Raw genomic sequence first — 25,190 nt, 5'->3', positions numbered from 1 at the left:
AAAAAGATTAACGTGATTCCAACAGATTTCTACGAGAACTGTGTGATTGTTCATCATCTGGAATCTGGATGTACAAGCTTTATATTGATAACTATTTAAAGGAGATAGAATTAAGTAATTTGAGCCATTCATGAACGAATTTTACTTTGGAAGGGATTATGCTATGATTATTTACATTATTCTATAAATGGGTGTGTTAGAATGAAGTTGTTGATGTAGTCATGAGTTCTCGTATTTACATTGGTGATAGATTGGTAGGTTTAAACTGATGTAGTGAATTGTTGTGATGCTCACAGGACTCAGCCATGTTTATATGTTTGAAATTTTGAAAGTGACTCCCAACTGTTTGTCAAAATGTCCAAGCCAATTAATGTTGATATGTTGATGGTGCTGGGTTTGTGAAGTTAAAAGAGAGGAAGGGCGGTTGTCTGGTCGATGAAGATTGTGGTGGTGGTGGTTAGGTGAATGTGGAGGTGGTGTTGGAGGAAGAAGTGGGGGAGGTGGTAAAATGGGTGGGGGTAGTGAGGTGGTATGCTATGTGGCATCCACCTCAGCTAAATGTCAAGCCACATGGGATATTGTTAGCCATAGTGGAAGTCCTAACGGAAGAGGGGTATTTTTGTACCGGTTTTATAACGTCAGGATAGTTGTGAACGAATAGTATAACAGAGGGTTTAAATGATCCTCTTTGCATAGTAAAGGGATACTTCTGGCCCTTTTATGTTTTTAAAAATTGCCCCAACTTTTTTTATAAAAGAGCCCACTATTTATTATTTTGTAACAATGTTGCTTCGTCTTCTCGGTCATCTGATAGTGTATTATGTAGTTCAATATAAAAATAATAATTTTATAGCAAATTTATTTATGTTCAGGACTATGGTTTGTGATAATATAATGAATGTTACTGACGAAAGTATTATTGGGTATTTGTGATAGTTTAGAACTTATGAGTATAAGTCATGTTTTATGTTTTTTCAAAAATAAAAAATTGAAATATGTTTTGAAAACTTATGTCCAAACATATTTTCGTCTTCAAACCAAACTTCACCCAAATCAAAATTTTCAAAACAAGTTTAAAAATTCATGGCCAAACGCAAGCTTAATACCAGATACCAAAGCTGGATCAGTTATACCGAGACTATATTGGTTATGCAGAATTTTATACCTGAAACTAACATAGTATAAGCACCACGAAATTTTATACCGAAATTGAATATTTCGGATATGGTTCTGCACGATTTTCCATGGAAATAGTTTAGTGACCTTAGAAACACTATTAACATATATATATATATATATATATATATATATATATATATATATATATATAGGAGTTACTTGACAAGATAATATGACACTTGCTAGAGAGGAATCCTATTTATCTTTTTCCTCAATTTGTTGACTTTTTCCTTTTATTTAAATCATTTATCTTATTTTAAAAAGGTTGTGACTTTTCAACTCCATAACCCCCAATTGTTTAATGAGTTATAAATTCAATAATTTAAGATTTTAATTGAAATTCCATTACTACACAAATAGTATTAAATCTAAACAAAATCACGCTCAATTACAACTCTTACTAAGAAGGAGACTAAGCAACGGTTTCGACATTTATTGACAACCATTCCAATTTCTTTATATTTAAAAAGCACCTAATTCATCATAATGAGGGTTTTTATTCTCTCTTTTTTTTCTATTATTTTTTCTTCTCTTTCCTGCGTCGGATAAGACCCAAAGTTGCTTTGAGTGAAGCGTATATATCAATGTTCCCTTTATTGCAAAATCCTACATATGGTTGTTTCATATTATTTTCTATCTGTCATATTATATTAACTTGTAGTATTATATATTTTTTATTGTTTGGATTATGCTCCCCCTACAGATCAATTTTATACAAACAGTTCTATAGTGTTAAGATAGCAGAGTAAGAAACAAAATTTTGAGAATTTTGCAAAAAATTGGATGAAATGGGAGTTACGTTGTTTGGATAACGTTGTCTCCTTCCAAAAGACTCTCCTCCCCATTTTTTACATGGAACTCTATTTAAATGGATGTGGTGTTGAAATTGTAAAAATTAATTAGAGAAAAGGAAAGGAGAAAAAGACTAGGAGCTGATAGCGTTTTTCTTTTTAAAGGTATGTTACTTCGTGAGGAACTTGATAATTTTTATAAATAAATGGTTTCGAAAGAGTAGATTGCTACTATGAAAATCCATGCATGCTCACCAAGTTTTTACTGTAATGCTTAGTTTGCTCATACCTATATTACATGAAGAGGGTCATTTCCACAATAAGAATGTGAAACTACAACTTTAAGTATTCTCAATAAATTTAACTAAATCAGTGTTACTAATACTTCTATGTATGTATGTATCGGTTCTTGATATACTGATGTCCAATATGAATTGGATATTTTTTTATTTGTCAAATATTAATAGTTATTATTAGACCAAATACTCCTTTCCTCCCCATAAGGAACTTTTCCCTTGAAATAATGCTATACATACTGAGTATTAACTAGGGAACAATTGAAGAACAAGAAAAAAATATAAAAAAGGGTAAAGAAAAAAAAGAACGAACAAGTAATTGTACTTGCCTATGATGAGTGCAAATTTATTTTCTTATATTTCTTTCTGTTTTTTATTTCACATATCCTCTTCCTTCTTTTTCGGGAGAAATTCAAAAATAGCCTGATTTACAAGTGATCATTCAAAAATAACTACAATTTCAAAAGTAATCAAAATTTAGTTATTTTTCATGTAAGGATAAATCTGAACGAAAATACTGTTCAAAATCCAAAAAAATACTCCAATATAATATACTGAAAATCCAGTATACTATACTGGAACTCCAGTTTAATATACTGGAGTTCCAATATAATATACCGGTCCAACATAATATACTGGAGATTGGAGCACCGATGCTCCAATCTCCAGTATATTATACTGGAACTTTCTGTGTGTTGGAGTTCCAGCATAATATGCTGGAAGTTCATACACAGGTGCACCGATCTCCAGTATATAATACTAGAACTTTCCGTGTGTTGGAGTTCCAGCATAATATGCTGGAAGTTCATATACAAGTGCACCGATCTCTAGTATATAATGCTGGAACTTTCTGTGTTGCAGCAAAATAGTGGCTATTTTTCAATGACTTTGCAAATGCTGGCTATTTTTGAATGACTAGTCCGAAAACTGGCTAGCCCGTGCTATTTTTACTTCTTTTTTCAATAGCGGAAACTTTCAAAAATATTTTAAATAATTAAACTTAAATCTATATCTATACTATATTAAAAGCACGAAGGCCCTTAGCGAAATATCGTTCGCCTTTTTTACCCTTTAAGAATTAATTTTGCACTAGACAAAATAGTCATTTAACTCATTTTTCTAATATTTAGGACTTGAAAAATTAATTACTATACTTTATGTATTAAATCATTCCTTATTTAAACTGGGTAGAAAATTCTAAAATTTAGGACTTTAAAATCAATTAAACTTTTACTTATATTAATCACTTAAAAAAAAAAAACGACGTTTCATTTCATTAACAAGAGATATATTACCTATTATATATTTTTTAATTCTACAATATCAATAAAATACTACTACTACCAATGAATTAATATTTTCCTAGAATAGATTATTGGAACTTAAAACTAACGATTTTTTTTGTCTCAGTTATAAATAAACAAAAACTGCAGTCCTTGGAGTATGTGTCAAGTAGTATAAGAAATAATTTATTGAATAGTCAATTAATTATTTTTTAATATTTAACAGTTTAAATGAATTAAAATTTTACGCATTAAAATCTTTCTTATTTGAATTATGCAGAAAGTCATATCATTTACAATTTTAAATCTGTTAAGAGTTTATTTTATACAAATCTATGTTTAGGAGTTTAAAAGTAATTAAAATGTTACTTATTAATTTTTTCTTATTTAAATTATGTAAAAAATCCAAAACCTTTAAAAAATATTAAGAGTTTATTGTATGTAAATCTTACACTTAAAAAATTATACTATATTGAAAGCACAAAGGCCCTTGGCGAAATGTGTTCGTTTTTTTTACCCTTTTAAAATTAGAGTTCACCCTAGACAAAAAAGCTATTTAATTATCTCCATAAGATTTAGGACCTTTAAATTAACCAAATTTTTTAAGAATTTAAAATAAACTATATAACCATATTCTATTTACCAACGCCATATCTTTTAAGACAAGACAATTACTTTCGTTGTCTTTTAATTTTGATACAAAGTTAGAAAGGTTCTGAGTCTATTATATGAATGAATATTATGTACCTTGGTTACAAAAAACAAATATTACCACCATGTAAGAAATAAACATATAGATTTCAAGGGGGAAAAAAGACTCAACCCAAGAAAAAAAATCAGAACATATTTTAAAACTTTTAATCTCTTTGTTATATAAAAATAATTTATTTCCTCCATAAAATATTTATTTTAGAATGTTGACAAATTAAATTAGGTTTTATTTATTATTCTTCATGAAAATGAAAAACTAATTATACTTACTTATAATCTATAATCGTAATAAATATTGTTTACTAAACCTTCCTCTAAATTAGAAAAATCAAACTTTACATATATAATTCTCTACCATATACCACATATTTTTTATGTTGAGCAAGTTTTTAAATTTGTAATCTCTTTTGTTATAAAAAGTAGCTTACCTTCATTTTTCTACATAAAATATTTGTATTAGAATCTTGAAGATAAATTAATTGTGAAAAAGTTACCATTTATTTTAAAGCTTCATTATTTATATTCATTATTTGATAATTAATAAAAAAGAATGTTGTTATTTCCTTGTAGGGTGATCTTAGGAATGCACTAGATCTTCTTTTCAAAAATTTAACTTATTATTTAATTTTTCAAGCTTTTAACATTTTAAAGAAAAATAATAACTATTTAATTAATATTATTGGATGAAGATCTAAGAAAATTTGTTTAAAGAACAGCTTCCCGAAGACTGGCCTAATTAGGTGACTGGAGTTTTATGAAAAATTGCATTATTTAGTAGATATATTTGGGGATGTAGCGTCGCATCTACCGAAAAAACAATTAGGTAAAATATTTATATCTAGTAGTTAAAGTTTATAATATTTTGATGAAATAAAAATATTATACTATCATTGGTCTAATTGATAGTCGAAATTTGTATTACTTGTATTCCAAAGAGATGTTAGACGAGATACAACAACATGACATATTTATTTCTTATTTCACAAGATATTATAATTATAAATATTATATAACTAATTCAACTATATTCATCATCTTTGTATGTTAAGAAGATATTGTTTCAATGTATACAATATTTTTTTTTTATATACTTTATACTGATTGACGCGAAACACACGCGCAACGCACGTACACTAAAACTAGTATGCATAAAACATAAAATAGAGGAATGTATTATTATTATTTCTGAAAATAATATTACAATTTTTATTGAAACTTTCTTTTCACTTTTTAGAAACAAAAGAGCTAATTTAATTTGGTTACATATCAGCTTTACATATATTGTTTGAGGAATGCCCTCATAACCAAGTGCAACAGTATGTATGCTGCTTGAAGTATAGAATCGCACTACGGATATCACTGAAAATATTTATTGATGATTTAACCAACTCTGGAATTAATTTATGTATGTATATATAAGAAATTATTTATCTCTTCTATCCCAACTGCATTTCCAGAAAAGATCATTTCAATCTATGATTGTATCTTATAATTCACTAGTTTTCTTATAAGAAGGGGTTGGGGAAGAGCAGGGAGTGGGTATATCAACGCAAAACCCAATCCAACACGCGATAAAAACACAGAGCAAAGTTGAAGTAAGGGTATCATTGGACCAATACAGTAGTGTTCTGTACATATTTATGGAAACCCCTTCTAATGGCCTTATCTGTGAAAGACACGAACATGAAGTCCGCCGTCGATGTGAAGATTAATCAGTGTCCTGTAGTTGACACAGTCTTCTTGTCATCACTCAACCTGAAATCAAAGTAACGTAATAACACAGCAGAGAAACTGCAGTATGATAATGTAGAGAAGTGGAGGTTAGAGCCTAAGAGTCTCTGCCAAAGCTGCATGAAGATATTGCATCTTTTCAAAGGTGCCTTCACTCAAATTGGCAGCAAAATCCATTATATCTGTTGCATCTTGTTTCTCAGTTACTGCTTCTTTAATCTCTTGAGCTACTTTCTCCTGTAGATGTGGGTACTTGCAAAGCATATATATATATATATATATATATATATATATATATATATATATATATATATATATAACCCAAGAAAGGATGGTTGCTGCATGTTGTATCTTTGCCTGCTATAATTAAGTTTAATATAATGTCACGCAAATGTACCTTGGATCTGCTCCAGGTAATTGCAGAAACCTTGACAAAATGTCTTCTTTCTTCCGCTGCAACTGGCAAAAGGTATAAGGTTTTAAGCATCTACATTTTCTTTTAAAAAAAGTAGAAGCTAATAAGTGGTTCACCTACAGATAAATTAGCTTCTGGTTTACTCATCTGCTCGTTTTTTCTGGGGATCAGCTTATAAACAAACGCATCAATAGTTCTTATATTATCCGGTAACTTGGCTTCTGATCCTATATATATTGAGAGCTCTTTTAATCTTCCAAAAGATATCAACATATCAACCATCTTGTCTGAACTTTTAACTTCAAACAAAATGTTGGCAAGCTTTGCCTCATTTTTCCTGAAGACCACACTACTGAAATCCCTCAGAACCCTTGTTGAGCTCGATAGTTTCCTCTGTTCCCTCCACTTATCACCATCAACTGTGAATATCCCATCCCCTAACAGGTGCTTTAGATTGCTGTAGTTATACCATCCCCGAAGAATTATACCATCATGTATCGTAGACGATTGCAAATTCAGGGGTATATGTTTATACAGGAATCGAGATACAATTACAGTTACAAGGGAGAAAAGGTCAAAAGAATCTCCAGATAAAAATCCACGAAAAAGAGAAAATTCCAGTATTTGATGAATATCTTTCCGTCAATAGATAGGAAAGGGTGTTTGATATAGGGGAAAAAGAACTCAATGAACTGCTATGGATGAAATACCCAAACGGTTTTCAGTGGCGATATTTTGTGGCGAGCTTTATCGCCACAAAAGCTAGTTTGTTTTGTTATTAGCTTTTGCGGCGACTAAACAAAACAGATATGCTAATGTCGCTACTCAAAACAACGACACTTATTGCGGCGACTTAACATGAACATTCTCACTGAAAACCTTAATTATGTAGTGTAAATAATTGAGAACCTATAGGTAGACAGATCTAAGCAAGGTGACTTTTAAACTCTCATATAGCCCTATATTGTATAAATTGTTGAATACAATTGGATGCTAACAACTTGAATTATGCTACTATTAACTAAAGTTGGTGATGATATTATAACATAAATAGTACGACGAAAACGAAACTCCGAATCATCAGTTGTACTCGGTATGGGTATTTCTCCTATATACAAAATTAAATTACTGAATAAAATAAAATAAAGTCCCAACATAAAAAAGGTTTTTTTTTTTTGGATTTTAAGAAAATGGTGTACCTTGCCATAATTGTGAAAGTTGATTTTGAGAATGTACTCAACGTTAGCAGGGTCAGCAGTATAAATCTCATTCCTGGAAGAACAAATTAATCTCTAAGTCCTGTGCTTGTATGCTAGATCAGTCATGTAAGCTGATCGAAAACGGTGCCACCAATTGGATGGTATAATTAATCTCTTTTTGCCATGTTTCCCTAGTAGTTTTCTGGTCAGAATATGAACTATGAACCCACAAAAAACAAGTGAGAGAATGGTGGCTGTTGTGAAGATCATGGAGCTCTGAAGAATATTATCCATGGAAAACAACAATAGAGTAATTTGGTTTCCATTATGAAAAGTTGAAGTTACTTGGACTGAAATTGTACCACTGGGACCGCAGGCCATAGCTCATCAAAGTTTCTGTCGATGTCGCCCGAAGATTATTTTTTTCACAAAGGGTACTTCTATAGTACTTGATCTTCCACATTTTTGCCATATCCCTTCATGTTTATGGATGACTTCTTTGTTTTCTTTACAACCTTTTCTTGGATAAACGGATTCTCGCGAAACATGTAAAAGACCATGAAACAATATTAGCAATATATACGATCTTTACTCTCGAGCAAGAACTATAGATTGAATAAAAAATCTATGAGATGCTGATCGGTCATTTTCTCTGGACTCTTCTTGCTCTCCAACATAAACCTAAAGAGTATAATTCCTCCTTATCAATCTTTCAAAAGCGGAAAATATATTCATAATTATGATAGATTGAAAGAGATTCCATACTTTAGAAGATGCAAATGTTTCATGTCTAGCACTCCCAACAATCGAATAATCTCAAATTAAAACTTAATGAATCTTCATTATATTTATAGTTTATTGACCTTAAAGAATGTTATTTCATTATATAATCTCAAATTAAGACTTAAAGAATTAAAGTACTGCAATCCTACAGGGTGTACTATATTTATAGTTTTATTGGCATTAGAAATAGTCATTACATTCATCACATGGTAATCACATTAAGAAGTTGCTTGGAATTAACTCATTTTTTGCTGATTATTTTGTTCAAGGCTTATTGGAGTTTCCAGATAGGCCATTGGCATTACAAGAATTCATCCTCATGTGTCGAGGGAAAGGGAGAGATCACTACTTTTCCTCTGGCTCTTCCAGTTTCTAAGTAACTAAACGCCTCGATAACTTCATAGAAGTGAAATGGACTTGCAGGATCAATTGTTGCCTTTATCTTTCCATTCTCTAGATATGGTTCAATCTTCTCAAAAACTTCTCCACATACTGTCAAGTTTGAATGCATTGCTCTAGGATTTGAAGGAGGCCATGTTATGTCAATTATTGGTGCTTCTTCTTTGGCCACCACATAGGAATTCTTGGAGTCACCTAATAACAAGTTTATAATTTTGATGAGAAAAAACTGCACGTAGAAAAAACATTAGTAGAAGATAGTTGAAATGGAAAAAAAGAACATGAACAAAAGTTACCTATTGTAACCCTTCGAGGTTGCCCAGGTTTGGAGGGTGGTCATCTATACGGATGACCTGGGATCGAATCCCCCCTCAATGCTTTCTGGGTTGAGCCTGTCGCATAGGGCTTGCCTAGTGCGGTTTACATCCCCTGTGTGGTTTGCAGGCTATTATACATGGGAGGTTTACCCAGTGCGCATAAAGTGCTCACCCGAAGGGCAGAGACTGTGACAGAGATTGTAGCGGCTGCGGGTTTCCTCTCTTAAAAAAAGAAGAAGTTACCTATGGTGTCATAGACAAGGTCATATTTCTCCTTAATGTCTTCATATCTAGTTTTTGTATAGTCAACAACTTTGTCAGCTCCCAAACTTTTGACGAACTCCACTTTGGTAGTACTAGTAGTTGCTGTAACAAAAGAAGCTCCATAAAATTGCTTGGCCAGTTGAATAACCAAAGATCCAACACCACCAGCACCTCCAACTATAAAAACACTCTGCCCCTTCTTAAAACCTGCTGTTTTGAAGCCTTCAATTGCAGTTTGAAATGCCACAGGCAAGCTTGCTGCTTCCTCAAATGAGACATTTTTTGGCTTCCTTGCCACTAATTCCTCCTCAACTACAATAAACTCTGCTAATGTTCCCAACTGCTTTATTTTATCAGTGGTGAAATTTTGAATGTTCCCATAAACCTCATCACCTATATCAAATCTTGATACAGAATCTCCTTTCCCCACCACAATACCTGCCATGTCACAACCTGGAACAACCTGCACAAACATCCTGATATTCATTATGATATGTTGTCAACAGAGGTTGAACGCAATATGTGTTCTATAAGTTCAACTGAATCCAACATTTTTTCCGCAAAACTTACGTAAATATTGTGAAGAATCCCTAAATTTCAATAAATAATAAATTATGGACATATAATTTTAAAAGTGCAATGGATTCAGTGGTAAGAACATAAAAGGAACCAATCAAGTTTATATTCTGGAACCGCCTCTAGCTATCTAAAGGCTCTTATACACATGTAGTTTTTGGATGAAAAGTCAAAAGAGTCGTGGCGCATGCAAGTGATGGTCCTCTCAAGCTATTTTAAGGCTGGAGGGAATGATTCTTGTGCTTGTGATAATAAGTAAAAGTATATACTCACAGGAAAATCTAAAGGGACAACGGGTCGTTGGCGGAACTTGAAATCAATGGGATTCAAGGCTGCAGCTTTGACTTGAACAAGTAGTTGATCATGTTGAGGACAAGGAATTGGGAAGTCTTCTAGTTTGAGTACTTCTTTAGGACCATACTCTTCATACATCCAAACCTTTTGCAACTGTCTCTTCACATGGTTTTGTTCTCCAATCAAAAACTTCATCTTTGCAGTTCAAGTAGACTTGACAAGAGGAAATTCAAGGCAAAGGATATAAATGCTGATCAAAGAGGAGGAAAGGATAAGGATGCGATGCAAGAATACCAGGGGAATAGAACAAATCAAAATCAAAGGGCAGCCCGGTGCACCCGGTGCATTAAACTCCCGCTATGCGGGGTCCGGGGAAGGGTTGGCCGGACCACAAGGGTCTATAATATACGCAGTCTTATTTCTGCAAGAGGCTGTTTTCGTGGCTCGAACTCGTGACCTCCCGGTCACATGACAACAACTTTACCAGTTACGCCAAGGCTCCCTTTCAATAGAACAAATCAAAATGACATATAAATTTTCAGGAGATACAGTTAATGTCTTTATTTGTTAAAACATGATCATAGGACTAATTGGTAAATTGAGAAGTTAGTTATCCATTGTAATACACGATAGTGAGTTCCACTTAAGGGGCTACAGGTTTGAGGGTGATTTCTTTTGTTTCTATGCATGAATAACTGAGGCTACTGATTCTTGAAACTTAGCGTTGCTCCAGAAATTGTTTTCTTGAAAAGAAAATATTGAAAAGAAAGAAAACGACCCCCAGGTAACTATGCAAATTCTTGACAGTAACAAATCCATATGACGTTGTAGACAATTAAAATTTTACTAAATTTAAATTCATAAGAAATTTGGATTTTATCATAAATTAAATATATACTAGTCAAAGTAAATATTATGAGCTAGTATGATCGGGTCAATTATTTAAATCTAATTTAATTGATTTAAATAAAAGTCCAATATTTTATTGGGCTAGCCCGTCAATTGGTCTTCTATTAAATGGGTCGGCCCATAATCCTCAAGCCCAATAATCCACTAGGATTTTCTTGGAGACTACTCCACCCCACACATATATAAAGGGGTCAAAGTAGAAGGCTAAGAAACAAGCAAGTAAGCAGAAGGAAAGACTAAAGAAACTCTGAAGAATAGCATCCAGGTCTTCATCCATATCTGCAATCGTCGTCGCTTCAAATCTTCCGTTCGTGATAACCCAACATCAAATCCTGGTTCGTGAAGAGCTTCAAATTGTTCATGACGTACTACAAATCTGAAATCCGTCAAGTTCAAAATCAAGCTTTCAAGCTCTTGAACCATCATCCGTGAGGAGAAGAATCAGAGGACTACATCTCTTTAGATTTAGAGATATTTTAGAGATTGTAACCCAATCACTTGAAATTGAATATAATATTTGTCGCTATATTTCTTGTGATTATTATTTTTCAGGAGCGAATTTTAGTCGTTACAGACGTGTTTCATTTAGTTTTACCAATTGGCTCTAAGCTTGGGTCATGTGTTTTTCGATGATTTGATTAGCATTTTTTTATATTTTAAAGAACGAGTAACTATATTAAATTAATCCTAATTACGTTGAGCAGTAAAATCACTTCACAATTTTTCATGGATTAGTAAAATCATGGGATACATGATCTTTGCAAAACAAAGTAAGCAAAATTGCGATAGGTTGATGGTAAATCATTGGAATAAATATAGTAGATTAATTTAATAATATAAAAAGATGTACACAAAAAAATTATTTATATTAAAAAATTTCGCACATCTTGAGAAATTGGAAAAAATAAAGAGCTGGAGCTTCTTCTCTTCACAAGAAAAAGAATGCTTGCGAAGAAGAGTCTAGTGGGAACTTGATTTTCAAGCTACAAACAGAATCTCTTAAAAGTCAAATATGAAAATGGTACGTTCTCCATTAATCATCCCTTAATATTCACAATATTTTCAAGAATATTTTTTTACATCATACCAAACAGGGCCTTAACATGCTAAATTTTCCAATTCTCCATTAATACAAATTTCTCAGATATGAGTTTTCTCAAAGATCTGGCTGAAACCCTAAGCTCGATCTTTTCCGACACTCCATCATCGTCTTCGCCTCAGAACGATCGTAACCTAAACTCCGCCGATCGGACGATGGACGGCGTTGCCACCGGCAACGAACGGGCGGCGTATAAGCTGAAAGGCTACTTTGATTTGGCCAAAGAAGAGATCGACAAAGCCGTTAGGGCTGAAGAATGGGGATTGGCTGATGATGCAATTTCCCATTACCAAAATGCTCAGAAAATACTCGCCGAAGGAATTTCTACTCCGGTTCCTTCGTATATTACTTCTAGGTATTCAATTTTTTCTTTTTCAATTACAATCAAGTTTGAATTTTTTGGTGTATTTATGTATGCTATTGTTTGATTAGATTTATTGGAGGCTTAGTGCTACTGCAGCCACTATTTTAATGTGACGCTGAGTACGAACTTTCTAGAAAAATGTGATTTTTGTTAAAAAAAGAAAAGAAAATGAAATTGTTCAACCACGCGCATACATGTATGGTTCAAGTTGAGAGCAGAGGATATGATAGGTCATTGTTTGCTTAAACATGTTTAAATTGAATGAGTACAGCTTATTGCTGTGTTAATTTGCTTATGTGATGGTGTTATGGAAGATAAAATTAATCCAATGCTCAGTGGTTGAACGGAATGCTATAGAAGATTATATAATCAAATCCGACTAGTTTGGGATGGAGGTGCTTGATTGGTTGATAATTTGGTTGAGCTAGGACTTCTGAAGAAGGAGACGTGCAATCTCTTTCACCTGTAGAACTGTTTTTTAGCTGACTAAAATGTAACTTGTGATGTGTAATTATCATGTTCCTTTTCAGCTGTTACGCTTCAGTGAGGCAAAATAGAGAGATACATGCATTGTGCAACTACATTTTCAACCATAGTTCCAAAGTCTTATAAGTTGAATTAATCAAATTCAATTTTTCTCGTTCTATTTCAGAGTATCCATTCACTCGAAACTGCTCGGCTTCGCTTTCTACTTTCCGTAAGCGAGAACGAGCTTTTTCGAGTTGTTCAATAGCCCCTCCACGCAGTTCTTCTGAATTTCGAATAGTATTCAAGATCCTCTGTTTTCGATTATCTAATAAATCACTTAATGAAAGTAGATTATTTTTCCATTCCTTTCCAAAATTCCATAATCCCTTCCCGAACCAAACATGAATCTTTCGATTCATTTGGCTCTCACGCTCAATTACTTAAGGTAAATTCTCATATCTTTTTTTATGAATGTAATGAGCCTATCTTCTCTTCTTTGTTCATATTCCAAAAAGATATCGAAACTAATGTAAGACCAAAATATTCGGAGGACTCTTCTGACAAAATAAAAAATATGTAATTGTCAGCAAAGTTGTTTCTTTTTTTTTTTTTCAAATCCAAAAAGCTCTTCTTATTTAGAATAGGTCGTCGATTCAGCATTAGATAAAGGGGGTAAAATCCCCGTTTTTACAATTTACAATAAGCGGTTCAAATCATTTTATCAATATGAGTATCCTATATCGATAAAATATTTATTTTGAAACCACCTCTATATTAACATAGTGGTAGAAAGAGTACCATGCTGCGTCTAGACTTCAAACAGTTTGTTTTAACCATGTTAATAGTTCCACATTATTGGTTAATAGAGAATCAAAATTGATTTACCAATGAATCGCGAAATGCTATGGTTCTTACATATAATTTCTGAATTTATTCAGAAGTAATTCGCGAGATCATGCACCTCTCTTTCCTAGTTATAACGGAAAAGGGTACAGCTGGGTGGTCCAGCCTATTCTTGAAATAAACAACTCGCACACACTCCCTTTCCAAAAAAAATCAATACACCAAGCACTACACTTAGATTTATTGGATTTGTTGCTAAAATATCGGTATTAAACCCGAAACTCCCGGCAGATGGCCAGTGGCCCAAAGAAACGAAAGAATCGGTTACGTTTTTCATATGATCTCCTCTTATAGATAGACTAAAAAATCGAACAGAGTTCTTTTTGTAGCACTTCGCCCCTCTTTTTATTTATTCTTTTATTTTTTCTGAAATTGAGTCAAAAAATAAAAAATATTCGAGTTAGTTATAAATTATGAACTAATGAACTAGCCCTTTTATTGGTTATTGGAACACTAACACTTACTAAAAAGAGTTTCCCTTGGTCTATGAACGGGAAGGATGAAAGCGAGTCAGTATGCTAATTCCTCATCCGCAAATCAGCCCTTCCCGTAGGTTCTTTTCTCAAAGAATAAAGAATTGGAGGAGGGAAATCTTGATAGAATTTGAAAAAGCAAACGACAAGTCGAAGGCAATAAAATATGAAAAATGTATTTATTTTTCATATTTCTAAGCTAAGATTAAACAAAAGGATTCGCAAATAAAAGTGCTAATGCTACAACCAGTCCATAAATTGTTAAAGCTTCCATAAAAGCTAGACTAAGCAATAGCGTACCTCGTATTTTTCCCTCTGCCTCAGGCTGTCTCGCGATACCCTCTACAGCTTGACCCGCAGCAGTCCCTTGACCAACTCCGGGTCCAATAGAAGCAAGCCCTACGGCCAATCCAGCAGCAATAACGGAAGCGGCAGAAATCAGTGGATTCATGATAAGTTCCTCGTACCAAAAAAAAGAAATGGTTAATGATACAATCAACCAATGAGTTATGACTTAATTATTCCCTCGCTAGGACTCATCCAGTCGAAGTAACTAAGAACTTCGGATTGAAGTAATAAGATTATTGAATCATCAGAACTACTTCGATATATCTTTTTTACTTTTTAGCCACAGAGTCTTTGGGAATTACTTCTAATTATGTGCAATTCAGCGTTATTCACATGTACAGAATGCTAATTCATTGAACACCACATTTTGCAATTGTCTGTGTTGACTGGATTCTTGTGTTTTAACACTTTTCTGTCTCTTTTATTTCTGTATTAGAGTTATTTAGTTGATTTCTGATGCAAAGTTAGATGTTTGGTGTGATACGTCGACAGCAGTAGGTACATAGGATGAAAACTGGGCAGGTTTGTTTCAATATACTTAGTAAAATGTAAAGAAAATTTTACGATTAAAGAAATACATGGAAATAAATCATCCGTTTCTGGCATATCTGATTTTCTTGGCCATCTGATGGATTATGGTGTAATTGGGCCGCCCTCTTGTGGTTTTTAAACAGTGAACAAGAGAAAGTGAAATCATATCGTCAAAAGCTAACAAAATGGAAGTCTCAAGTTTCAGAGAGACTTCAGACTCTAAGTCGACGGGCAGGTTTGAAAATCCTATTCCTTATTGCATTGAGTTTCTAATCTTATCTTAACCAGCAGGGAGAGTAACTAAGTACTATTTCTTGCTTCCCTTTGCCCACTCCCATTTCAGGTGGCACATCTGCAGTCAAGGTATGAACTGCTGTATGAAATTTGTTATGTTGAGTAGACGATTTCAGATGTTCATTTTAAGCTAACAAATACTACATCTTTTCCATCCAATGGAATTGCAAGTCTCCTTCCTATCTCGTCGTGATGATACATCCTAATAACTCCACAAGTTCGCCTCGATTTAACGCTATTTGAATAGCTAGAGCTTGGACAAGCTTGATTTAGAAGGCTTGCGCTTAGCTCGACACTTTGCTTATGAAGGAATCAACTATTATTGAACAGAGAAGACTAAAAGACCCATGGATAAGAAAGAAAAGAAAGTAATTTATTTTAAATTAGTGTTGTCAAAGGCGAAAAGCTTTAAATAGCGCTCTAAGTCTATTGGGGCTTTAAGCACAAAGTGCATTTAAAGTGTGGGCATTAGTAAAAAAAAGGCGCAATGAATAAAAATAAAAATATATTCGTTAAGCAAGAAAAAAGTAACAAATTCATTCATAAATGTTTTCCTTAACAATTATTATATCTCTTTGCAGATTATATTTTATTGTTTAGTACCGCTCCATTCAACATAGAAAGCATGGCCTATAAGGCGTACGACTTAGTGCCTTACCATCACTGAACTGCAGCTTAAGCAATGCAAAGCCCCCTCCTTCAGCTTTTTTTAGCTTCAGGGCATAAGCGCGCCTTAAATGAGCTTTTGACAACACTGTTTGAAATGGAAAGTTCAAATCAATCATTAAACTCTGAACATGGGCGTCAAATGTTTTTGAAACTGTCATCATAGAAAGTTTCACGAGCTGAGCTAGCCATTTGTCACGATGCTGGGTCTGGTTCATCATTCATGTTACCCCTACTCCCACAGTGGCATACTTCTGAATGAATCCAGAATTGGACATGTAGTGAATTTCTGAGATGTTAGTTACAAAGTGGGTATCATGTGATCATAATGGATTTTGGCATGTTGTCCCCAGATTTCAGCACCTCAAACCCAAAGGCTGGCTGTTTCACAATCAAGTTCATCTGCTCGAAAAGGAGAATCTCGAACTGTGCCTAGTTCTGGGAGAGGCAGCTCTGTTATGAGGGTTCCTAATTCCGGAAAAGACAGCTCTGTTGCGAGGGTTCCTATTAATAGCATATCAAGCCACAAACCTTCACAGGAATCTGCTAATGGGTATGATCCAAAGTTGGTTGACATGATAAATTCTGTAATTGTGGATAGAAGCCCTTCTGTTAAATGGGAAGATATTGGTGAGAAGCCATCCTTTCTTGTGCCTCCTACCCCTATGTAGTGATTTGTAAAATTGTTTATTCTTGAATTGGGTTTTCCTGCAGCTGGACTTGAAAAGGCAAAGCAAGCTCTCTTAGAGATGGTAATTCTACCAACCAAAAGAAAGGACCTCTTCACTGGCTTAAGAAGGCCTGCTAGAGGTATTGCTTCTATATGTGATTACCATTACAAAACCCTAGGAACTTGATTCTGGCAAGGTTGATGTTATGGTATGACAGGTCTACTTCTTTTTGGACCACCGGGTACTGGAAAAACCATGCTTGCCAAAGCAGTAGCTTCAGAGTCGGAGGCAACATTTTTCAATGTGTCTGCTTCTTCGCTAACATCAAAGTGGGTGTGTGTCTCTTTTGTTTGTGCCTTTGATTGAGTTTGTTTTGCATCATTTGATATTCTGAGCTTCACGTTCTTATATTGTTATGACAGGTTGGAGAGGGTGAAAAGCTTGTCAAGACACTTTTCATGGTTGCCATTTCCAGGAAGCCATCTGTAATTTTCATGGATGAGGTAAGACATTATCAGCAATTATTATATCGATTGATGCCTCAGCTATTATACTTATTCAATGTTTTTCCTGCTAGGCCTTCATTTAATGAACATGAAAAATACCTATAAAGAGAGTCTTTATCAATTATTTTTACCTATTAAACAAATAAGGAAATTAGAAAACTTATATCCCTTTCCCATTTCAAAAAAAACTTATATTCCTCTTCCATCAAAGGCAGACTTTCTTTGGTGGGTGGGTGGGTGGGGGACAGATTAAACAGAAAAAAGTAGAGAGTTGTATCAGTGAAAATTGCTTCGGACTGATAAGAGGTGAACCCGGACTATTTCCAACTCCGTTTTACTAGCAAAAAAGGCAGCGTGGTATGAAGCTTCTTTCTATATGCAGGGTCCATAGAAGGGCTAGAGCACATTGGGCCTATTGTAAGAAGTCTTACCTTGCATTTCTGCAAGGGGCTCTTTGTACGGTTTGAAACCTTGACCTCTTGGTCACATGGCGGCAACTCTTACCATTGCTTTGACGTGCAAACATATATTAGAATATAGAAAAAAGAACTTAAGAAGAGCAGGTTCGCTTGCCATTCCATGTCATGCTTTTGCTTGATTCCTTAACGAGTTGGACAAATGCACCTTCTTCTTCTTTTTTTTAACCTACTTCAAGGCCTTTCCAACTATTTCAGTGAAAATTGCTTCGGACTGATAAGAGGTGAACCCGGACTATTTCCAACTCCGTTTTACTAGCAAAAAAGGCAGCTTGGTATGAAGCTTCTTCTATATGCAGGGTCCATAGAAGGGCTAGAGCACATTGGGCCTATTGTAAGAAGTCTTACCTTGCATTTCTGCAAGGGGCTCTTTGTACGGTTTGAAACCTTGACCTCTTGGTCACATGGCGGCAACTCTTACCATTGCTTTGACGTGCAAACATATATTAGAATATAGAAAAAAGAACTTAAGAAGAGCAGGTTCGCTTGCCATTCCATGTCATGCTTTTGCTTGATTCCTTAACGAGTTGGACAAATGCACCTTCTTCTTCTTTTTTTTAACCTACTTCAAGGCCTTTGAGATTAGCTAACTAGTTTACGGGCAAGCAACATCATGTTTGATGATGATTTAAAACACTGCCTTTACTCTCTTGGCACATCTGTCAGTTAGGTGAAAGTGAAGCTTTCTTGGTCAAGTCATGGATGGACCTCTGTATGATCTGCAATGTTTGCTATGCAATTTTGGAAAGTAACGCAAACTATTAGCTTTGTATAGATTGTTTGTTTACCTCTAACTGATTGGCATTTTAGTTTGCGTCCTAGATATTTGTGTTATATGACTTTGTTTTAATTCTTCTAAATGGAGTCTCTAAAATTTGGTTCTTGTAGATACTTTGGTAAACACTGCATGTATTTTCTTTTCACTTATCCAAAAGAAAAAATAGTTTTTTTTTTGATAAAGTCCAAAAGAAAAAATAGTTAGTACTCCTGCTGTTCCGTTTTATGTGACACTCTTTCCTTTTCAGTCTGTTCCAGAAAAAAATGACATCTTTCTATGTTTAGAAATAATTTAACTTTAAACTTCCTATGTTACCCTTAATGACCCGATTTTGTAGTCTTAAGACCATAAATTTCAAAATTCTTCTTTCTTTCTTAAACTCCGTGCCAAGTCAAGCTCTTCACATAAATATGACACGGGGGGGGGGGGGGATTATATTTATTTAGACTTTGTTGCTAATAAAGTACACGTCTGCCACTTGTGTCTTTCATTGTTAAAGACATCTAAACGAACATTTGTTGCTTATTGGTAGCAAATCTTACCTTCAGGCTATTTTTTTGGTTAACAGATAGATAGCGTTATGTCAACTAGAACTACCAATGAGAATGAAGCAAGCAGAAGGTTGAAATCAGAGTTTCTAGTTCAGTTTGATGGGGTGACATCAAATTCTGATGACCTGGTAATTGTAATTGGTAAGCTTCATGCTGTTTCTGTACTTCTCTTAGTTATGGCGTCTCTCTCAGTAGCTGGTCCTGCTAATTGATGCTCAGGGCTTTGTGTTTTCTGGGTGTAGTATCCTGGATCCTTGGTTACAGAGGCGGATCCAAAATTTTGGCAGGATGGGTGCACTATTAAGAGGAAGTGGATCCAGAATATAAATTTTATGGATTCAACATTTAGTTCTTATTATTGCGCACCCATTACGCTTTTGGAATATAAATCCGAAATTAATTTTTTCTTTAAAAAGAGTAATTTTCTTACATATTTGTCTATTTTCACGTTGAAAATATTGGGATCAGTTGAACCCATTGACTATACACTACATCATACGATGTTACTAGTTTTAAAATATATATTTTGTTTAATCATATAAGATTTACAGCGACAAAAGAAGAATAGGAATGTTAACGTGTGAAAATATTGAAAGAATAAATCAAACAATTAAAGAAATAAAAAGAAAAAGTACATTACTATCCAAAAAGTGACACTAGATACGCCCATCCCCGTGGGCGTCGAGTTCTAGAAAAAAAAGGAAAAAATAACAAGATTGACATAGGATTTGAACTCACAATCTCAGTTAGAGAGATACACCTAATAACCATGACATTATATAATACTTTGAGCATGGGTTCACATACATACATTTAAATATTTTGAAAAAATATAACATGACTATACATGATTTAGGGAGGGGAGCATGGGTTCACGTGCCCCATGGAACCCCCCCCCCCCAGATACGCCCTTGCTTGGTTAACGAGTTCTTTTTAGGGTTGGGTTTAGTTAAATGAACCGGGTATTTAAAGTGTGTTTATGGCCTTGCACGTGTCAATTTAATCCATGGGTCGGATTTCTTAATGGCTGAGGGGTAAATCTAACTAATACTACGTCGGTAGGGTTTAATTTGACCGAATAGTATAACGGAGGGTAATTTTTAAACAATATCCAATAGTGGAGGGGTTAATATGACCCTTTTCGGAAAATAAAATGAGAATACACTATCAGAGAAAGATTTAAAAAAAAAAAAGAACGTCGTGACCTAATATGCTTAAGCTCATAATTTACATAGCCAAACCGGCAGAAAAGATAAAGAATCTAATAACCTTAGAATGTTCGAGACACCGTGCATTTGCCTAACACTACAAAGATGTGAAGTTTTAGTGTTCAACATGTACCAAGGAAAGGCTCTATCTCCACAAGATAGGGGTAAGGTCTGCGTACGCACTACCCTCCCCAGACCCCGCTATGTGGGATTATACTGGATTTTTTGTTGTTGTTGTTTGAATTCTGGAACTTTTGTCTGCCAATGTCAAACTGACCCTGATGTAGTGACTCTAGATGGGCCCTCTTATATTTCAGTGACTCACAGATCAATAATCATGGGCCATCTGAAATTTCAGTGACTCACTGATCAATCTGGAGTTGTTCTGAGATCTTTGAGAATATGTTATCAGTCTACAGAAGTTGCTTTTTCTGGTCGTTTTATTCTCTATCTATTGTGTCTGAGCAGTCTGCCTATGCTGATGCAGGTGCAACGAATAAGCCACAGGAGTTGGATGATGCTGTTCTAAGGAGATTGGTAAGTGCTGGCACTTGATCAGAATGCAGTTCGTCTTTGAGAACATAGTTGCAATTTCATAATTGGCTCGCTTAAAGACGTGTGTTATATTTTTTATTTTTTGGTCTGATAGGTTGAGTGGATATTAGGACAAATTAATGGACATGCAGATAAAGGGTATACACCTATACATCACAGCAATATGTTTGAGTTTTTCCTTGACAAAATGTACATAAGTCTAGTGTAAAAAGTTACATAAGCCATTCTTCTTTATTCACAAGTCATTAGAAAAAAACCCAATTAACACCAGCAATTAACATTTTCAGTTCGTAATTTGATATCCTTGCGGCATCTTACATGGAAATTCAAGTGTGGACTGAGGGAATACGAGTGCCACATTACTAAAATAATCTTTGACTCTAGAAGATAAAGTGAAATTATATGAATCTGACCAGCAGCTTATAATAAGAAAGTAGAGAAAACTAAATGTCAAGTTGCAAATTGCTTCAGAAGTTGTCCCTTATTTTTATTTGAAGGGTGAATGTTGTTCCTTGTCTGTGATCGTAGATAGCTCATTATCAAAAAATTATTATAAATAGCTGTAAGGCTGTTTTCTTCCTAATATGCTTGTTACTCTATGGAACAGGTCAAAAGAATATATATTCCTTTACCTGATGCTAATGTTAGAAGACAACTTCTGAAACACAGACTAAAGGGAAAAGCATTTTCCTTGCCTGGTGAGATTGCATTTGACAACTAGAACGATGTTATTTGACTGTCTGTTTGTAGACCATAACTTACAGTTCCCATTAAAAATGAGGAATGAAAGAGAACAACTTAAATAGGCTCCCCCCCCCACCCCACCCCACCCCTCACCAAAGATTTTAACGAAGTTGATCAATGTACTTGTCTTATCCAGATTTGCAATATGAGATGTGAAATGTGGATGAAATCTAAAATGCATGCATGATATGCAAATTCTTAACCAAATGTCAAATGCATAGAAACATACAATGCATTACAGTCTGCAGAAGTATGATCATTACACTTCAACTGGGTTTTTCTATTCCACTTCTTAGAAAAAAAAGAACTTAAGTAAACATCTTAAAAGCATTTAAACAAAAGAAAAAAGGAAATCTCCGAAGATCTTGGAAAATTTGTCTGATTCAAACTTGGGATGGTAGGAAAGTAATGATGATTTGCATCCTTTTATAGAAGCTCAGTGAAAGTCTATTTTGATTGAACATGTCTAGTTTAGTTATGTGCAGGAAAGCAAGATAATTGCAGTCTAGAGTTTTTAAAGTAGTGGTGTTTGTGTCCCATATTTTATCACTGGTTTAAGTTGTCCGTGCTTTGACAAAAATCTTGCGCAGTCACTGCTGGCTTAAGGCCAACCACGCTTCCCCTGGCCCTCCCAACTTTTTTGTTTTTTCTCTGCATGGGAGTGGGAGAGGTCTCTCTTCGGTTCACATCAATTTTAGTGGGAAGTCCAAGGCCATTTCTCAATATTCCTCTTTATCTGAAGCATATAAATCATCCTTGCAATTGTTGCTTGAAAAATAAACATGCTTCATTTTTTGTTCTTCGAGTTCGTAATACAAGTTTGTCCGCTGTGTGTTTGATTATATATTATGATATCAATAAAGTCCAATGTGCATTCTAGACTTATCTTTCTTATGTAGCTTCAGTTGATAAAGGTTTATCTTTCTTATGTAGCTTCAGTTGATAAAGGTTTTTAAGCTTACTGATAATCCTACTCATTTGTTGTATACTCGAACTATTTGTTCTTATACAATCTTTTGAGGATGACATAGGATCAAATAAAATTGTTTGAAGGACTTCTTATTGTATTAGGAGAGATTATTTTTTTTTTTTTTAATTTTTAATTTTTGTGAAATATGAGGCCTAGTTCTTACTTAGTTTAATTGCATATTGCAATGTTAGCTAACTCAGTTTTGTTTATTGGATGATAGGTGGAGATCTAGATCGACTAGTGAGAGACACAGAAGGTAAAAATGCTAAAAGTTCTTTCCATTAGCAAATTTTTGAACTGAACATCTGTTTCTTAAGAATCTTTATCAGTATCTTTTGTTTCTCATGGGAAACTCAATCTGAAACCTACTTTCTCACAGGGTATTCTGGAAGTGATCTTCAAGCCTTGTGCGAGGAGGCCGCAATGATGCCAATCAGAGAGCTTGGTGCTAACATTCTCAGAGTCGATGCAGATCAGGTGGTAATTTTTCTCTGGAGTTTACAGTGCTACCTCTTGAATTTGTTTGCCTGTAGTAGTTAACGTTTCTACATGCACTAAAAGCATATTGCTGAAATGTTACTCCAAAGATACCTTGTGTTTTTCTATGAAGTTGAAATTGGAAGACTACTCTTCCCATTCTCTTTCAAGTACTCCATCCCTGTCTCCATTGTGTGGATAAACTTCTCATTTTGGGCTATCTCAAAATGTTTGACAGTTTTTACTGAAGTTTGTAAAGCTTATAAGATTTTCAAGAATTAAATTCGTTTGAAATTTAGCTCTCTGCTCAATCAACCTTGTCAGATATAGTACGGCGGGAGTATTCATACTCCTCCTAATTGTTTCCTCGGAATCCGAAAGGTTGATGTCATTTGTTTTAGATGTTAGTTTGAGTTAGTTATACACCTTTGGATGCACTATCTGAAATTGGATTGCAGGACATACTTAAAAGCTTAGTGACTTGGAGTAGTTAGGACAGTTTGGAAATAGCAGATTTACATCTCTAGATTTCCTTTGTAATTATATAATTTGTCTGGTTCTATTTCCGAGGATTGAAATTATATAAAGCTCTTTGATTGGAAGCAAGTCTATTTTCGTGCCGTGTAGATGGTGAATAAATCGTGGATATTCTACTTCACGGATCACCATAAAATTGTGGATATTGACTCATCCAAAGTTGGTGTTCTGATTTTGCAGGTAAGGGGTTTAAGATATGGAGATTTCCAAAAGGCCATGACAGTGATTAGGCCTAGTCTGCAAAAGAGCAAGTGGGAGGAACTTGAACGGTGGAACCAAGAGTTTGGTGCAAACTAAACTCCTGAATGTTTGCGCAATCTGAAGTAAACAAAAGTTTATGACAAGCCAACAGATGATATTTGTTTTTTAGGCAGGTCAGTTTCTGACTGCATCTGTACATATTTAAGAACTTGAATAGAATATTATTCAAAATTTGGATATTTTCCAGGGAAGCATGTATAGATGATCAGGACGTGTGATACACGTGTTTTCTCGTTTCCCCTTGTGTCTAGATGTTTGTATAGGAACTGACTGTTGAATACACTGTAATAGTGGATGACGTTCTTAGCAATCCCTAAATAACACTTTTTATTTATTTATAAATAAAATCCTCTTAAGGGAAGAGAGATAGGCAGACCCTTATCCATATAAGCTGCTTTTGGAGAGAATGTAGCTAGCACGTTTGACCAAGCCGCAAAAATCGCTTATTTGGAGAAGTGTTTTTTTCAAAAGTGCTTTTCTCAAAAGTGCTTTTGGTGAGAAGCAATTTGTGTTTGACTAATTAGTTTGAAAAGCACTCTGAGCAGCAATTAGTGTTTGACCAAGCTTTAAAAAACTACTTCCAAGTGTATTTTTCTCAAAAGTGCTTCTCAAAAAAGTGTTTTTGGAGATAAGTTATTTTTTTCTGATTCTCCAAAACTGTAGCTGCTTCTCCTCAAAAGTACTTTTTTTACTTTCAAAAGCTTGGCTAAACACCTTAATTTTTGGCCAATAAAAGTACTTTTTGCCAAAAAGAAGCTTAGCCAAAAGATTCTTAGTTGCACAAGTACGTTTGCCAAAGTAAGTTATAAGGTAAATACTTCGGATAATAGTAGTTTTTGTTTGGCCAAATTATTTGAGAAGTAATTTTGTTAGTATTATTGGGTGGACGAAAGTTCGTGATAGCTCGTAGATATAAGTACTTCGTATAGTAGCAACTTGAGTTTGACCAAAGGAAAGCGATTTTAATCTACAATGTATGAATGATTTCCATGTTCATTTCCTTCCTTACTCTATAGGACGAGCTTTTTTTTGGACTAGTTATTTGATGAAAACTACTTCGTTTAATTTTCTGATTTTTATGCCAGAAATAGTATTTACTGTACCAACTAGGACACTTAAAATGGCACTAACAAGGTGTCAATTATATATATATATATATATAT

At 34.3% G+C, this 25,190-nt stretch overlaps 2 protein-coding genes and 1 pseudogene across 2 annotated transcripts; 1 reads left to right on the top strand and 2 right to left on the bottom strand.

Annotated features, from left to right (window-relative positions):
- Positions 1-6,081: 6,081 nt before the first annotated feature.
- Positions 6,082-7,766, bottom strand: LOC138876827 (cytochrome P450 704C1-like; annotated as a pseudogene).
- Positions 7,767-8,564: 798 nt separating this feature from the next.
- LOC104214255 (2-methylene-furan-3-one reductase-like) lies at positions 8,565-10,685 on the bottom strand. Its single transcript, XM_009763913.2, has 3 exons — positions 10,218-10,685; positions 9,348-9,831; positions 8,565-8,982 (listed from the first exon to the last, which is right to left on the bottom strand). Exons 1-3 carry the CDS (start codon positions 10,431-10,433, stop codon positions 8,690-8,692), a joined length of 993 nt encoding a protein of 330 aa, XP_009762215.1. The 5' UTR covers positions 10,434-10,685; the 3' UTR covers positions 8,565-8,689.
- A 1,353-nt stretch (positions 10,686-12,038) lies between these two features.
- On the top strand, positions 12,039-24,388 carry LOC104214271 (uncharacterized). The gene is made up of 14 exons (XM_009763927.2): positions 12,039-12,168; positions 12,292-12,601; positions 15,477-15,568; positions 15,677-15,696; positions 16,647-16,923; positions 17,008-17,103; positions 17,182-17,297; positions 17,387-17,467; positions 19,293-19,416; positions 20,971-21,020; positions 21,646-21,736; positions 22,973-23,008; positions 23,132-23,229; positions 23,947-24,388. The coding sequence occupies exons 2-14, from the start codon at positions 12,294-12,296 to the stop codon at positions 24,061-24,063; spliced, it is 1,506 nt and encodes a 501-aa protein (XP_009762229.1). The 5' UTR covers positions 12,039-12,168; positions 12,292-12,293; the 3' UTR covers positions 24,064-24,388.
- Positions 24,389-25,190: the final 802 nt, after the last annotated feature.

Source organism: Nicotiana sylvestris, chromosome 1, assembly GCF_000393655.2.
Source record: "Nicotiana sylvestris chromosome 1, ASM39365v2, whole genome shotgun sequence".
NCBI classification, from domain to species: Eukaryota; Viridiplantae; Streptophyta; class Magnoliopsida; order Solanales; family Solanaceae; genus Nicotiana; species Nicotiana sylvestris.
Note: the sequence above shows the minus strand (reverse complement) of the source record. Positions and strands in the feature narration are given on the sequence as shown.

What these genes read in the sequence shown, in the direction of transcription:
- LOC104214255 (XM_009763913.2), bottom strand. Translation starts at nt 10,433, where the DNA reads ATGAAGTTTTTGATTGGAGAACAAAACCATGTGAAGAGACAGTTGCAA. An exon ending in TTGTCCCTTTAGATTTTCCT is followed by an intron (nt 9,832 to 10,217) that starts GTGAGTATATAC and finishes ATGTTTGTGCAG; the next exon opens with GTTGTTCCAGGTTGTGACAT. An exon ending in CCTTGTCTATGACACCATAG is followed by an intron (nt 8,983 to 9,347) that starts GTAACTTCTTCT and finishes ACTTGTTATTAG; the next exon opens with GTGACTCCAAGAATTCCTAT.
- LOC104214271 (XM_009763927.2), top strand. Translation starts at nt 12,294, where the DNA reads ATGAGTTTTCTCAAAGATCTGGCTGAAACCCTAAGCTCGATCTTTTCC. An exon ending in CTTCGCTAACATCAAAGTGG is followed by an intron (nt 17,298 to 17,386) that starts GTGTGTGTCTCT and finishes TTGTTATGACAG; the next exon opens with GTTGGAGAGGGTGAAAAGCT. An exon ending in ACTAGTGAGAGACACAGAAG is followed by an intron (nt 23,009 to 23,131) that starts GTAAAAATGCTA and finishes ACTTTCTCACAG; the next exon opens with GGTATTCTGGAAGTGATCTT.